At 25.3% G+C, this 17,775-nt stretch overlaps 1 protein-coding gene across 2 annotated transcripts; it reads left to right on the plus strand.

Moving 5' to 3' along the window:
- LOC112688319 (acyl-CoA synthetase short-chain family member 3, mitochondrial) lies at window positions 1–16,961 on the plus strand. 2 transcript variants are annotated; one of them, XM_025561466.1, is made up of 15 exons: window positions 1–34; window positions 119–187; window positions 284–434; window positions 8,916–9,060; window positions 9,154–9,298; window positions 10,503–10,599; window positions 10,697–10,908; window positions 11,515–11,743; window positions 12,414–12,524; window positions 12,817–12,889; window positions 13,294–13,420; window positions 13,551–13,696; window positions 13,757–13,979; window positions 14,034–14,209; window positions 16,554–16,961. In XM_025561466.1, exons 2-15 carry the CDS (start codon window positions 145–147, stop codon window positions 16,653–16,655), a joined length of 1,980 nt encoding a protein of 659 aa, XP_025417251.1. In that variant the 5' UTR covers window positions 1–34; window positions 119–144; the 3' UTR covers window positions 16,656–16,961. The 2 variants fall into 2 exon arrangements, with proteins under 2 accessions (XP_025417251.1, XP_025417250.1); XM_025561465.1 differs by lacking the exon at window positions 1–34 and having other exon boundaries at window positions 97–187.
- Window positions 16,962–17,775: the final 814 nt, after the last annotated feature.

Genomic DNA, 17,775 nt, shown 5'->3' on the forward strand with positions numbered 1-17,775 from the left:
GTTGGTAGATTAAAGTTTTATTTTAGTATATGTAGTACGTATATATTTATATATTATTATTTACAATAAACGATTAATATTGATTTTTGAATTATTATGTATAATTCGACTAATTTAGTTAACAATAATTACGTGGAGAACACTATGGTACCAAATCAAAATAAATCACTTCAAGTAAACCACAATGGTAATTAATTTAAACCTTAACTTTAAATAATTAAACAAACATATTTTTTTTATTTATCCTCCAAGACTACTTACATAATTTTTATTGTTATTTTAGAAAATAATTATAGCACTAAAAATTACGAAGAAGCGTATCGCCGATCATTAGAAGATCCTGAAGGTTTTTGGGCCGAAGTTGGTTCTGTAGTCGATTGGTATAAGCCCTGGGATAAAGTATTAGATAATAGCGCTCAACCTTTAACTGATTGGTAAGTATTCAACCATTTATTTTCTAGTTACAATATTAGTAATAATATTCTTAAAGCATGTTATAGTTCATATATTTATTATTGAATCAGTAGTTAAAAAAAAGTAATTTTATAACTAATTGTTAGATTTAGTTTAGATTATTAACTATAAAAAATACAATCATTTTGTATAATAGTTTTATAATTCATTATAAATGCATAAAAAAGATAAATATAATCTTCAAGAATGATATTATTAAATAAAAATGCATTTTGGAAGTTATTATTTTAATAGATAAATTTTTGACAAAGAAATTATTTATAAATAGGTAACTTAAATTTTTTGTAATCTATTATTTTCTTAATATATAATGTATAATAATTTATGTAGCATTACAAAATACGTGGTTTTATCTATTATTATTAGCTTTTAAGAATTTAAATGTAATTTATACATCATTGATATCAGTGGCGTAGCTAGGATTTTTTTGAAGGGGGTGTTAATTATAATTATTAAATATTATATATAATATGTACAAACTAAAACTTTTATTTTAATTAATTAATATGTATACATAATGTCTGTAATAGAGATGTAATGTATATTCGAATTCGGATAGCTTTACCATAAATTATTCGAATATCAGTATTCGATGCTACAATACCTATTATTATTAAACGTTTTGTGTTGCACGAAAACGTAAACGAATAATTTTCGTCACGTATTGTCGCAATCGCGATAATGTTAACCTGTATATATGTAATTAGTATTGTGCATTATTTTATATTTCATATTGTATTATCGATTTATCTATATTCCTATAATAATGTAATATATGATACGGCTCAAGGGGGGTGTCATATCTACCAAACACCCCCCTTGTATACGCCACTGATTGATATAACCGGTGAATTAGTAACTTAAGAACATTTTAGTGGATAAAATTGAGTATACCAATATATATATATATATATATATATAGTATATGTATACCAAAGAAAATAGTGTAGTTATTTTTAACAATTTGAATGATTATATTATTAATATTACTACTGATTTACTAAAGAAAATCAAGGAAACAATCATTTACCTAGGTATGCGAAATATTTATTTCCTTAACAAACCTCTTTTTGATAATTTTCATAATATAAACAAACGAGAAATAATAAATTATGTAATAGAATTAAAAAACGGATCTTCCCTGGAATAAATAGAATAACGATTAAGATAATATCCTTGTTTTTACTTTAAAGTATATATTTAATTTAAGTTTTTCACAATCTATTATATCTGATGTATTTAAATTATCCATTGTAATATAAATTCATAAAAAATAAATTCAAGTTTATTAAATAATTTTCGGCTGATATCTGTGATTTCTAACTTACCTAGAAATATTTGAGAAAAATATTAATTAACTACTAGTTAGTTTCTTAGAATATAATAATCTTCTACATCACTCACAATAATGTTTTCGCTCGGCAAAGGAACTGATCACGCCGCAGCCAATTTCACAAATTTAATTCATAAAACTTTAGACGAGAATAAAAAATGTGCCATGGTGTATTAAGATCTAGATAAAGTCTATGATAATATTGATTATAATATTCTTATAATTTAATGAAAACAATTAGGCATTTGTGATAATAATCTATAATTATTTTCTATATATCTTCTTCTCCTTCTATGGTTGAAAATGTCTTTCAAGACAATCTTTATATTTACTTAATAGAAAACAATGTGTCAAAAATAAATAATAAGCTATAAGCCAATTAAGACAAATTAAATATGGTATACCTCAAGGTACTGTTATATCAACAGTTCTCTTTAATAAAAAAATAAACGGAATCGATTAATTAGCCCTAAAAGTCAAATTATATGTTATGTGGAGGATTTCGTTATGCTATAAATTGCAGACAAATTATAGGATGAAACGCACATTGTTAAAATTTTTAATGTTGAAAATGTTCTCTATGGTGTAGCTGAAGAAATAACCTAAGGATACTTTGTTTGGGTAGATTCTAAGCTTTAGAAATTATTTTTATTTTTGAGAATAAAAAATATTTGACGATTAGAAAAAATTGAAAATGAATGAGCAATGATGAGATGTGATTGAAAAATTAATCCTGGATGAATTTTTAAAACATAATATTTAATGAAGTTGGGGAGAATGTTCTAAGTTTGGTTTTGGGATATAAACGAAATAAGGAGATTCGTGATATTATGTTCAGAAAAACCCACCGGAAAGAAATTTAATAATATTTCCAAGTTTTTTTTTTTTGTTCGTAAATAATAGAACAATTGTTAGAATATTGCTAAACTTATACATCCAGCACAGAATCTAAAACTATTTCGAACCCTAAAAATGCGTTTTCCGAAATTTTTTTTTTTTTAATGCCTATACATAGTAATTTAATATTTAAAATAAATCGGTATAGTAGTTTTGAGTGTACGAGTACGTTGATCAGTTAGTAAGCGGTATTTGATTAATATACATATCTAAATACATTGGACATGTTTGAGTTATTGTTATTGTCTTTATTGATGCTATCGCCATTATTGTCATTGTTGACTATTGTTATTAATATTTTGATTATTCTCGTACACATGACTGTTTCTGGATAATCTTCTTGACACTATTTGGCAAACGGTCAACCTAGATTCGATTTTCTTCTCCTGACATTTTAAAACAAATTTGCACTACAAAAATGTTTGAACACAATACAGGAGAATGAAATGTTAATAATCAATACTTATCGAATAATCAAAAAAAGCTCAGTATCTACGGAAATATCTCTTTTTTATTATCTCTATACAAAGCTGACAATGAAAATCTTTATTATGGGTTGGCTTTAGAACTTATACCCAAATAACGTGATATGCAATGTTCTCTTTAATTTAAAAAGCCACATGATGATTGGATAAGTAAGTACATAGTTCCAAAGCTATTCCACAACAAAAATTCTTTTTCAGGTTTAGATTTTGATATACAATATATAATTTAATCTACGATTGTACTCTAAATGTGAATACTCGTTATCCGATGTCGAAGATTATTGATGTTACTGGGTTTATGTATGGGTTTCAAAAGAAAATCAATATGGTAATTATACGTATCATAATTTTTACCTCTATAGTTGCCACGGTAACCATTTTTATGTTCTTACTGACGCTGATTATTGCACTATCATATGATTTTTTAGTTAAAGAAATACAATCTAATGAAATTTGACAAATATCGATAATTTCAACCGTAATAATAATTATTACAGGTTTTTTTCACCCGTGGTACCCGCTGCATATGAATAACGTCCTAGTAATATTTAACCACTACACCAACCACGTCAAACATGCAGCCCACGGCTACCAATATTAATGAACAAAATATAAATTGAATATTAAAAAAAATATAAAATATTAATGTCATATCGCAATTATCATAGATTCTTACAAAGTATTATATTTGCTATAAATTATTTTGTCTTACATTCTGATAAACTGTAATCGAGTAAGTTTTATTGAAGATTTTATGTATGTACATAATAATAAACATTTTTTTATTTCGTTAAATTTTTATGTGCGGTCCACGTAGTAATCTATTCAAAATATTTGGTCTCTTGATACTTTGAGTTTGACATGTCTGCACTAACCCAAAGTAAAAACATTATTTTTTTTTTCCTTTTTATATAGACATAGGACTGTCAATAGAAAAATACTACTGTCGGTAGGTTAGAAATATTGATTTTTGTCGTTGTTATGTTATTAAAATTAAGTAAATTAAACGAGTAAGTTTAAATTATAAGAATATGTTATAATATTTTTTTAACTATTTTTTTAAATATTTTTTTTTTAAATAATACATTTACAATCTATACAATAAATATGGTATAATAAGTAAGTGTGATAATAATATAACAATGACGTTTAGAATTAGAATAAGAAGACTCCCAGCGGTGCCACTTAACTAGTTAAAATTAATATTACTATGCTTTTAGCAGGTTCTTAGGCCATTGCCTTTTTAACCTTCTGGGGATGAGAGTGGCAGAAGATAGAATTGTAATTGTTGAGATAATAGTGAGCTTTGAATAGAATTTAATATACTAGGATTTGGCCAGTTCATTGAATGTTGATAGAATCAGGTCTTTGTGTAGAATTTTATTGGTTACGTACTAAGGCGTATAGGTTATTAAGCGGAAGCAAATAGATTGAAAAAATGCTTGCCGGGTTTTTGGTTGCTTAGCTGAACCCCAAAGTTATGATAAGTTGAGGTATGGCATATAACCAAACCGGACAGATTATCGATTTATATATTGTAGGTTTAATAATTAAAGAGAATTTTGATTTCAAAAGGGGTCTTAGGAGATGCAGTCTAGAGTTAACTTGTTTTTGCTTTAGTTTTAGGTGCGAGCTCTATGTAAGACATTTATCAAATGTTAACCCTAAGTACTTAAACTAGTTTGTTGATGGTAGGACTAGATTGTTGAATATGATAGGAGGGCAATCAGAATTATGTAGTGTGAAAGTTACACGAGTGGATTTAGTTTCGTTTATTTTTATTTTCCACCGATTTGCCCTTAAGTTTATTATATTTAAGTGATTTTGAATTCTTCGACAAGCGACTTTCAGATCATGGCATGAAGCCGACATTAAAGTGTTGTCAGTGTATGTGCCAAAGAAAGTGTAAAATATTCTTAGGATTATCATGAATGAATACAGAGTATAGAAAGGGGCCGATCTCGCTTTCTAGTGGTACATATTTTTTAACTGGATAGCAATTTGAATTGCTGTTTTTTGAGGTGAACAGTTAACAAGTGGTCTTATAAAATAGTATTAGATATATAAATAGTAATAGATTTCAATAGTAGAAAATAGGGAGTTAGGATGAACTTTTTAAGTTTAAAGAGAAGTCCGTCATGACCCGACCAAAGGCCTGGGAAACGTTAAGAAAGACGAAGGAGTAGAATTATTTTTTCCAAAACGTTAGAAATATGTTCGACAGTGTGGTGTAGTTGGTAAGTAGTTGATTGTTGGGCTCTAAATCTGAATTGGATATGTGGAATAATATTGGCTCTAGTGACAATGAGGAGGAGCCTTTTTAGAAAAATTTGTTTATGATTTTTGAGATGACAGGAAGAAGGCTGATTGGTCTAAATGATGCTGGATTTTTTTGGTTTGAGTTAAAGTTTCCATGCCTTAGGAAAGTGTGATAATCCAAATAAGTAAGGTAAGTAAATTATGACTTGACGTGTTAGATTTTTTTACAATAAAATTGGTGATTATATCGTAACCTGGAGATTTGTTGAAATTATTAATTTCTTCGGGAGAGATGACTTTGATGTATAGAGAAATTGGGAGAGAAGATTCAAGGTAGTTTCTACTATTTTCAGTTGAGTAGGACTGGTTTGTATACCCCGAGGAGAGAATGATATTTTTAAGATGTTGAGTTAAAATATTATATTTGGGAATGTCAATTATCGCCCATGAGCTCAATCATCTTTTCTTAAAAGAGGGGTGGGTCGGTTAGGTTAGGTCGGTTTAGGTGGAGTATGTTTTTTGATGCTTTCCACAGGTATGAGTTTTTAATGAATTTGGTAGATTATAAGACTATACTAGAGTAAGTATGAGAAAAGTTGACATTGCTTAGAGATTTACCATTTGGGTTATTGTGTTGTGAGTGTAGATCGTTGTTGACTGGTTGACTGAAGATAAATTAAGTGGGTGGTTCTTTGTTGATTTCCACATGTGTAGGAGCTGTATTTTTCAATTTTTTTATTCTCTAGAGTTCTTTGTGAACTGCGTATTTTCTTCGGTTGGCAGGGGGGTCTTTCTCACATAGGGCGTAGGTAACCGGAAAGTCTCTAATTTTTCGCACATGTCAGTGAGGTGGTCTTGACCACAGTGTACGCACCTCGGGTTACGGTTACAATAGGTATGAGTATGGCAGTAGTTTTGATATCTGTGACATTGAGGTAGATCTCGACTGAAGTGAGGTTCCTCTGTTTTAATTTTTGAGTAACATAATGACGTAAATTTGAATAATTCTGGGTTGTTTGATGTCGACTTAAGATCGATGAAAAATAGTGGGAGTAGAGTGATGGATTCATTTTTTATTATATATTGCTAATGCGTTTGACAGGGTAATCCAAATTTGTAAATTCCCGAGTGATAAATTTGGTTGAAGTTGAGTGATGATGGTTTTTCAGAACTACTCGGTAGGACTTGTCCTCTTTTATTTGATAGGTAAAATATTTGATAGAATTTTCGTTTAATAATTTAATTATCAGACGAATAGACTGAGGAGAGTTTAATGACAACTTGAGGTTTTTATTTGTGGTTTTATATAAGAATTTTTCGTAATCAATTTTTGTTTGAAAATCGTCACAGAATTTTAAATAGTCAACTGGTGTGGTGATGAATATTGATTGAGGAGTAGGTGATTGGAGCACAGTGTCTGTATGCATTAGGGAATTTTCATCGTTGTTTTCATCGATCTTCCTTAGTATGTTATACCGGTTGGTAAATGAGAGAGTGAATTTAATTTTTACATTATTATTTCCTTTTAACATAGGTGACTCACCTGGAGATGGAGGACGTTTTCGAGTCTTAACTATCAATTCTGGTTTGGGAGGTATATTATTATTATTTATCATTCAGCATGGTGTGTGTCTTAGGTTCCAAGGTCACCATGTGTGCTGTACCTGGAGCCATCACTTTAATAATTATTTGAACTAAATTTTGCTAAATTAAGACGATAAATTGCAGTTTATTAAAATAATATACTTAACGCATAGACTCATAATAAAAACCATGTTATTTTTGTAAAGGTTTCACTAAAATTGGTTCAGATTTGAGAAATCTGAGTTCGTATACCACTGGCATAGATGTGTATTGTCCTTCTGTACGTGGTATTGTGTGTTATAATATTTATAGTAAAAAAGATATAAATATAAAGTAAAAAAATTTAAAAATTGGTAAAAACTTGAACGATACCTTTGTAATATAATTGACATGTGTTATTTGATCATATTTGATCATTTTCATATTTTGCCATATTTTGTCTCAAAAAATCTTATTTTTCACATACTATTCATCTGTTTTTTAATTACATGAATATTACATTGCAGTATTTATTTTTTTTATACATTTTTTAAAATATCAATGTATTGAAATATATTCAGATGTGCTGGGTATAACGTATTATTAAACTTAAAGTGGAAGGCTTCAAAACTAATTGTAGTTTAGGTAATGGAACATAAGTAAATTACCAACGCAGAAAGCGGGTAGTCATAATTAGACTTTATGTATGTATTCAATATATAATCAGAAAATTGTTGTACTTATTCATTGTCTGGTAAAATTCATACAACGTCGTTAGTAAAACAATCTTTAACTTCATCTAATTTAAAAATAAAGCCAGATTTAATTTGTATGTTGTTTAAATAAAGCTAGACGCAATTCGTGTTTACTACTTATCGATTTTTTTTATTTTGGGATGCAATTCGTATGCAGCTGTGTTACCAAGGTATCAAAAATAACTACAAACTGGTTTTTATAGGTGATAATATAGGGTGATTGCAAATTTTCAATGGTTAAAACTTTCACCAAATAACGTGAATCATTTTGTGAAAATTGGTCCAATAGTTTTTGAGTTTATTGACCTCAAATATACTAATATACATTTTTAAACTTTTGTAGATATAGTATAAATAAACATTTTTACTTAATTATCAAACGGCTTAGTGATGATTAATATGACTTTCAATTCATGACAGGTTTTTGTATCTAACTGCATTTTGTTAGCTGTTTATCTTGTTGTTTAATGATTGATATTAATTTTATAATATGTTACTTACTCGTACATAAAAACAAAAAAAAAAAAACTAAATAACATGACAGATTATGATTAGATATTTACTTAGTGGAAATAAATACCTATACTCTCAGTGGAAGAAATTTAACAAGAATTATTTTTAAATAAATAATAGCTCATTAGATGGTCTCGAGGTAATTTAACATTTTTGAAAACTAAAAGGAATACTGTTAGGTGCATGTTCTATAATAAGGGAATTGTGTCATGATACATGATCATTAAAATTAAATAAAAACATTTTTCAAAGCTGCAAAATTTCTTAATATTTGTTTGTAGTATACTATTCATTATTTATTTAGAAACATATAACAGATATATTTTATATTTTGTTTTTAATTATTATTATATTTTATGATTTTTCAAAAATTTTATATTGATTATAAGATTACACTCAATCAATTTAAATGTTGGAAAAAATGTATTCAAACTTTTTTATTTTTTCTCTCACAAAATTAGATAAAGCTTTAAACCTTATTTATTAAAATAATATTTAAAACGTGATAGTTTTGGTTTTAAATTATATATGACTTAACTCTTACGACTAGTCGAAAACAATTTCTAAATCAATAAATAAAACAATTTTATACATCTCATTTATATGTAAATAAAAATTTGTTTGTTATAATTTCAGGTTCATTGGAGGCCAAATAAATGCATGTTACAATGCAATTGATAGGCATATCAAGAATGGTAAGGGTAAAAAAATTGCCTTAATCCACGATAGTCCAGTAACTAAATCTGTGAAAAATATTACATATGATGATCTTTATGAAAAAGTTTGTATATATAGAAATGAAAAAAAATATTGAAATAAGTATATATATATATATATATATATATATATATATATATTACGATTCTATTTTAAGGTATCGCTGTTAGCGGGTGCTTTAGTTAATTTAGGTGTAGTAAAAGGAGATCGTATTTTGATTTACATGCCACTTATCCCCGAAGCTATAATTGCAATGTTGGCTGTTGTTCGTATTGGAGCTGTTCATTCCGTGGTGTTTGGAGGTAATCTAAATTATCAATTTAAATGTTATATAGGGTAACTGAGAAAACAACTATAAATAGATACAAAATTGTGTTAAATTGGATACAACACCAAACACCACCTAAAAATTAAATTATAAAAAGGTCTAACAATTTTGTCATGATTTAGGTTGCATAAGTCTATTGTAACCACGCCATTGAGTTTAACAGTACAATCAAACTCATTCTTATTCTCTAATGAATCTTTAAATTAATTTAACTTGCCCAGAAATAAATATGAATAAGATTAAAATAATAAGAATTTGTTTGTTATTCTTTTCGCCGTATACCTATATTGAACTAAAATTGAAACTATTTCATAAGATACATTTTTTTTCGTATTTTTTAATTATTTCGTTTTTTAATCCATGTTTTATAAAGGTTAAATAGAAAATAATATATGAAAAAACGTAAAAAAATAATTTTAATCTAAAATTTAAAAATGTATTTTTTGTAGGAGGTTAGAAATGAACAGATAAGTTTTCTATCATAAGATTATTATTATTGTTATTATTCCTATTATTATTATTTTCTTGATGTCAAAACAATCGGCATTTTAAATTTTTTATCCCAATATCAATTAAGAGTTCTAAATCTAACTAATTTCGGACGATGTTGAAATCTGAGGTATAATATTATAATATTTCATGTTTGTTTCTCCAATCATAGAAATTCTCATATGTTTGATAGAATAACAGAGGCCATTAATCTTTGTAAAATGGTATCCAATCTAAACAGCTAAAATATAAGTGATTCCAACATTAGTTTACATATAGTTAATTAAAACCACCGAGTATAACAAGATTTTCCAGTAACTTTAAAATATTAGATTTATCGTAATTTTTTTTTTGATTTTGATATTTAGAAAAAACAATTTGAATAAAAGTGTATTGATAAGACAATAAAAAACAATATAACTTATACTTTCTTAATGAAAATCAATATACAATTACCGTATGATCAAATTATTAAATAATCATTAAGTACCTAAACATATTAATATGTATCGAATTACATTAAAATACAAAAATGTTATGCTTATTTAGAGGAAATTACATTTTTAAGTATTAGTAAATGAGCGTACAACTCTGGTTTTTCAATTTTGTAATACCACAATGTTACTAGAATAATAAGTATACATTTATAATATATTATTATAGTTTTTAAATGTAGTACATGTTATTAGGATTTGCAGCTCGTGAACTTAGTGCACGTATCAATCATGCTACACCTAAGATTATAATAGCTGCTAATTGTGGAATCGAACCGAATAAAATAGTGAGGTATTGGAATTGACAATCTGTGATAAACTGTAAACATTATTGTTTAATACAATTAATTATAAATTAACTACATTTTGTATCACGGTTTTTAATCCAGGTATAAAGATATCTTAAACTCGGCTTTAGATCGAGTTACAGAAAAACCTAAGAATTGTATTATATTTCAAAGACCAAATATGGAACCTTCACTATTAACTCCCGGTGTTGATATATTGTGGTCTGATGCTCTGTCAACAGCTAAACCTCATCCCTGTGTGCCTGTTGAAGCTAACCACCCACTTTACATATTATATACATCAGGAACTACTGGTATGTTTAGTATAAATTGACATTAATTTTCATACATCAAGAAATTAAAAAATTAAACTTTTATTTTGCCGATTTTTTTTCTTTTTAAAGACTTTTTACTTTTTAGAGCATTTTTTGATATTTTAATTGGTATTGTAATGTTTTTATATATAAAATGGATAAAATTTGATAAAATTTAATAAAAATTAAATTATTAAATTATTGAATTCATATGAAACACAAGGTAAAATTGTAATGAATATAAATTGGTTGGTATATTTATTCAGCGGGTAAAAAAAATATAGAAGAAAATTAATAATACAATCATTCGAATAATTATTAGGAATAAGAATTTATTTAGTAAAAAAACAAAATATTTCAGTATTAAAAATAAGTTTATGAGCACATTTTTAGTGCATTAAATCATTTTTTTAAAGACATTTTTATTGTTCTTTAGAGCGTTTAAATCCGTTCTTTAGTTCAATATAAAATAGAGATATGCCGCTATATTTTTATTTAAACCTGAATTATATACTGTCAATAATAAATTCAGGGGTAACGGCCAACTGATATTAATTAACCTGTATTGGTAAAAAATTATTTCACTGTGAAATATTTTATTTTTAGATAAACCTAAAGGAATCGTTAGACCAACTGGAGGGCATATTGCAACACTGTGCTGGACAATGAGTTGCATCTATGGTATGAAAGGAGATGATGTTTGGTGGACTGCATCGGATATGGGTTGGGTAGTTGGACATTCATATATATGTTATGGTCCTCTTTGCGCTGGACTTACATCAGTTATGTATGAGGGCAAGCCAGATAGAACACCTGACCCTGGACAATATTTTAGGTACATTTTACTTTAGTTTTAAAATGAACTTATTTTAATTTTTATAAAAGCTATTACTAGGTAATTGTTTATTTGCTTTTTTAATTGATAATTTATAGTAAATTTTTTTTTATTATTATAATGTGTCTTATATAACTACATGTTATGGTATTTCATGAAATATGTTCTATAATTTTTCTAATATAGGAAAAAAAATATTAACTTATATAGTATATATAGTATTATATTATATATTATTATATATTATATAGTACATATAGCTTATATGCTATATATAGCTTATATAGCTTATTGTATTTAAACACTTATATTTTATTTAAACAACTGTATTATTTATTTGATAATTTACAATTTTAAAATAAGCAAAACTACATTTTGTTTTTAAAAAAAATTATTACTGTTATATCCGATAAAAATCTGTCAGTATTAGCATCATATTTATGAAATACGATATTGCAAAATAATCCTTTTAATAATATTAATTATCTCATAAATATAATATAAGTAGTGTATACTAATAGTAAGTAATTTAAATGTTATGTGAAAATGTAAAGAAGATAACAAAATCATTTTTTCTCTTTTGTTATGCAAAAATGTAAATGCCAACGAGATTTATTAACACAATTTATTTCATTAGTTAGTATGACTTAAACACTATTTGTTATCTTAGAGTAATACAAGACCACAAAGTAAATGGCTTGTTTACGGCTCCGACTGCATTAAGAGTCATTAAAAGAGAAGATCCAGTTTTAGAGTTTGGTAGCAAATATAGCACAAAATCGTAAGTTCTTATAAATACTTTGTGTTTGTCAATAAAAATTAAAACTGAATTTCTCAGCTGGATTACATTGGAATAAATCTACACACTGTTATTACTACTATTACACTAACTAAAATAATATACATTTTGAAATGTGTCTATAAATGTGCATTTATATACCAATAGCTTGTAAAAAAAATTCGATTTATTCCAATGAATTGCGGCCGAGAAATTCAATTTTCCTTAAATTTGCGAACACACGGTATAAGTATTATGGAATTTTAATTTGTAAAAAAAACTTATTAACTTATAGATTGAGAACTTTATTTGTAGCGGGAGAACATTGTGATCATGAAACATTGATATGGGCTGGAAAAACTTTAAAAGTAAGTCTAAAAATAATATTTATCTATTTCCTTTCATATTAATATTTTTTTAAATATAATTTTGTTAAAAAATATTTTAAAACACAAAATTATGTAAATAAATTTTCTCTTTAAGTGTTAAATATTTATTTGAAGTGTTCATATTGATATTAATATGATATAATTTTATTATTTACATTCTAAATACAAAGAAACATTAGGCTAAATGTGCACTATTTAAATTTATTTAGCTTTTATGAAAAAAAAAAAAAATGAAAATTAACAATGAATAACCCTATAAAAAAAATTGTAAATCAATAAATTATAATATTGTCAAACAATGTTTATGGATAGTTATAATAAAAATAAAAAAATGTGATTAATGTATACACGTTAGAAATAATTTATTTTAATTATTTAAATAGGTGCCAGTTTTAAACCATTGGTGGCAAACTGAAACTGGTCATTCAATTACAGCTACATGTCTTGGCTTTGGACATAACTTAAACCCTCCTATGTTCTCTGCTGGTTTGCCATTCCCTGGATATGATGGTAATTTTTTTTAATTTATAGCTAATATTACAACATTTTACTGTAATTGATAAAGTATAATAACAATTTTTAATTTTGGTACAGTTATAAACAACACAAAAAAAAATATTATACTTTTTTAACATTTTAGTAAGAATTTTAAAAGAAGACGGTAGTCCATGTCAACTTCTCGAATTAGGAAGAATTGTGGTTAAACTGCCATTACCACCTGGAGTTATGTCTTGCTTGTATAATGCCCCTGAGCGATTTATAAACACATACTTTAATAACTACATTGTATAGTATTACAAATTTAAGTTAAATTTTCATAATTAATACTATAAATTATATTATTAGGGTTACTATGATACAATGGATGCTGGTTATGCCGATGAAAATGGATATATTTATGTCACAGCTAGAGACGATGATGTCATTAATGTAGCTGGACATCGGCTGTCAACATCTGCATTAGAAGACGTAATTCTATCTCATCCGGATATTGGTGACGCTGCTGTATTTGGTGTTCCTGAAATCACAAAAGGAGAAATACCTTTATGCCTTTATATAAAAAATAAAAGTTAGTAGATCATATGCCGATTGGTTTATAAAAATTATAACCCATTAAAATTAGATTGCAGTAAAAATGAAGAAGAAATTAATAATGAAATCGTACAAAATGTTCGAGATTTAATAGGACCAATAGCATCGTTTCATTTGTGTGCATCTGTACAAGGTTTGCCAAGAACACGATCAGGAAAAACAGCAAGGAAATCCTTAGCAAACTTAGCCAGTGGAAAAAAAGTTATGGTAAGGGAATATATTAACTATAACTACAATAAATATTATATAAAAATACTTTAACTAACTTGTACCTAATTGAAACTTATTTTTTAATACTCAAATATTTAAAGTGCTCTAAAAAAATAATAAAAATTGTGAATTTAATATGAATTTCTAGTAAAATGAATTATATTTTATTTGTATTATGTCATAAAACTACCAATTAAAGTTGTTTATTAAAACGTATTAGAAAATTGATATAATAAGTTAAAAATAATAAGTCAATTTGACAGGATGTTATATTAAAATATGATGTGTAACTTTGGAATGATGTGACAGAAGGTGCTCTTCCCTAACAATGGATATCATTGCTGATAAAATTATTTTAGTTTTATTTAAAAATAAGGTTAAATATTTAAAATATATGATACCTTATGATTTTTTTTAATAGTATGTACATATATTTGGAGTATTTTATGAATTAAATACCTATATAATTCTAAAAGTTTATTTTATAAAATAAGGAATTGTAATTTTGAAAACCAAAAAAATGTTAAATGACTATATAATTATTTGTCATTTCAAATATTTTTAAGAAATCAAAAAAAAAAAAATTAATTAATAACTTTTTAATGAGTTCTTGAATTTTAATAACTCTAATGTAAATTAATCTTCGATTAGAATCATTTTTCAGTTGTCATTGCTTATCGTTTAATTCAAACTTCAAGACAACTGTCTTAATGGTTTATAAACTTCTTATTTTATTATTCAGATTTTTTTTATTATTTAAGCCATAAATGCAAAGAACATTGGTTATACAAAAAATAATACTACAGTGAGATTTCATAATATAAAATAACATTTATTCATATAACTATTTATATGTTTATTATTATTCTTAAAATAATTATTGAAATTCGTATTTTGTAGTGAGCCTATAATATTCTGAGTATATATCCACTAAAATATAATTAAAATAAATAATACTTAATAACTAGGTACCTATATATTCCCTAAATACTTCAAGTTTTTTTATGTTCTTAACCCCGTTAAAATACAATGATATAATATGAAATTTATAATAATGTAATTATGATAAGATAGGATAAGATACAAGAAAATATGTAAACGAAATTATTTTTATTATTTCTTTAAATATTTTTAAAACTACGAAATATTTGAGTTTCACTATCACCTTTTATATATACTGATTACATAATTTGTGTTTAAATTATTTCTTAATAACAATAAACAAGTACTATGTAATATTTTATTCAAATAAATGTAATTAATATATTAAGAATATAATAAGTTGGTTAGATATACTTGTTTCAAATAATAAACATGTTTTATATAATATATAATTTTTTTAAAAAACAAATATTTTTTAATCCATTGAAATATAAGTTATAAGGTACATTATTCATGTACATGTTAATGCATTACATTTGAATAATATAAATACTGATTGGGAATTCATAAATCATTTGTAAAGAGGGATGTGAATGGGAAGGTATAATTTTTTAAGAAGTATATTTTTTAAATACTCCTTTTTTTTATTTTTATTAGCTGTTACTTTTAAATACATTTTTTAGTTTATTTTTTGTAAAACATTTTTTCACAATAAGATTGAATCATGGTAATATTTTACTTTAGTGTTTTATAATAATTGAGTTATTTTATAAGTTATACATCTTAAGAGATATGTTATTCAAAAGTGTCCACCAGGCTTAACACTCCATAAATCGATGATAATATAGACTACACTATAGGAGTATATATGCGAGTGCATGAACTCCATGATGAACCATGGATCTCTAGATTAAATAATCATTTTTTTTACAATCTCTAGTTAGAAAAATCATGTAGCGAATAAAAATATTTAGTATATATTTACAGTAGAGACCCATTTTTTCGTTTCAATGAAGAGAAAATCATACATGATGTATGTAGCATTTTTACGTGTTCAATATATTTTTTTAATGATTTTTTATAGCTCAACAAAATCTTAAATTTTACAAATACTTGCATATAAATTATTTTCAACTTTTCAAGAGTACTTTTTTGTTAATATTGAAAAAATAAAAACCTTAAATTACAGATAATGTTTTTTTAAAACAAAAATAAAGGAACCTTTAATATAAATTTAGACTGAATGGTTTTGTCCAGTATGAAAAAAATTGCTATTCTTACATTACTGGTGTATTACGTTCTTTTAATACAATACAATTTGTTTTTGGACGAGATATTCAATACTTCTTTGAAGTAATATTATTAACGGCTTCATTCTAACTTAATTAGTTATAACTTTTCACTTCAAACTGAGATAAATAAATTTATTGAAATAATGTACATGGTTCTTTTTTTACAGATATCAAGTACAATAGAAGATCCTTTAGTATATATGAATATCAAGCAGGTATTACAAAACCTTGGTTACGCTAAAAATGCTCCAGACCCTGAAATTGAATAATAATCATGGATATATTTAATTAAATATTTAAATGTATACTATTTAATTTGTTTTTAAATTAAAATTTGTATTTTAATTTTTGATAGCGCAACACTGATATGTTGTTCAAAAACTAACCGTTAACAAAGTACCTATTTAATATATAATTCGTAGAGATATGGATTAAAAAAAAAGTTAAATGGATAATCTTAAATGGCACTAAACCATAATAAGTCCTATGAATTACATATTATATATTAATATGGTATAAAAATAATTATACATGAATTTATGCGTATTTAAGGAAGATCAATTTTTACAAAATAATTAAAGTTTAATAGATAATATAACATTATATTTTGTAGATTTTAATTTTAGTATGAATTTGGAAGTATAAGTTAATATTTAGCAATAAAATTGTTACAGCTTTTAATATTATATTTAGTAATATTTGAAATCAAATTATTATAAACTTGATATTTAAAATATTGTGTGGTCATTATTTTCTTAATTTATATTACAAGAAATAAAATATTTTAAAATTCAATTACATTAAATGAATCATTAATATTCAAATGCTATTTGTATATACTAAAAAAAGTACACCCAAAATCAAAGATAAAATATAAAAGTAAATAATAAGCATCTAATAACTAAATCAAACTATTTAAAAAAATCAATTCATAATTCTTTAAAAAGATTCTAATTATTATTATTATTATATTTTTATCATACCGTGGCAGTTCCACAGAATGTAACGATCGATGTAGAAAATTTAATATGCTGGCATTCGTCGATTATTAGTGGCTTATTATATGGGTATATATACAATATATACATACTACCAATTTAATTATATTTTATGTGTAATACAACGTTTATTATATAATTTAAAATATTTTGCTACATCAAATTATTAATTATATTAAATAAGTAGGATAATTATATAGTGAAATCAAAAAGACACGAAAATAAAAGTGAGAATAGTTAGATTGTACAATTTATTAGTAAATATATTGTATTTGATTTTCATTTCTATGCAGAATATGTTTCAGAATTTCATTAAATGTTTTAAATATGATATTTTCTCTCAATACTCATAGAGTCACAAGACAAATTATTTATTAAAATAACATATTAA

The sequence above is a fragment of the Sipha flava genome, unplaced genomic scaffold, assembly GCF_003268045.1.
Source record: "Sipha flava isolate LNK unplaced genomic scaffold, YSA_version1 38_pilon_pilon, whole genome shotgun sequence".
Taxonomy (NCBI): Eukaryota; Metazoa; Arthropoda; class Insecta; order Hemiptera; family Aphididae; genus Sipha; species Sipha flava.

What these genes read in the sequence shown, in the direction of transcription:
- LOC112688319 (XM_025561465.1), top strand. Translation starts at nt 97, where the DNA reads ATGTATAATTCGACTAATTTAGTTAACAATAATTACGTGGAGAACACT. An exon ending in ATGATGATCTTTATGAAAAA is followed by an intron (nt 9,061 to 9,153) that starts GTTTGTATATAT and finishes TTCTATTTTAAG; the next exon opens with GTATCGCTGTTAGCGGGTGC. An exon ending in ATATACATCAGGAACTACTG is followed by an intron (nt 10,909 to 11,514) that starts GTATGTTTAGTA and finishes TTTTATTTTTAG; the next exon opens with ATAAACCTAAAGGAATCGTT.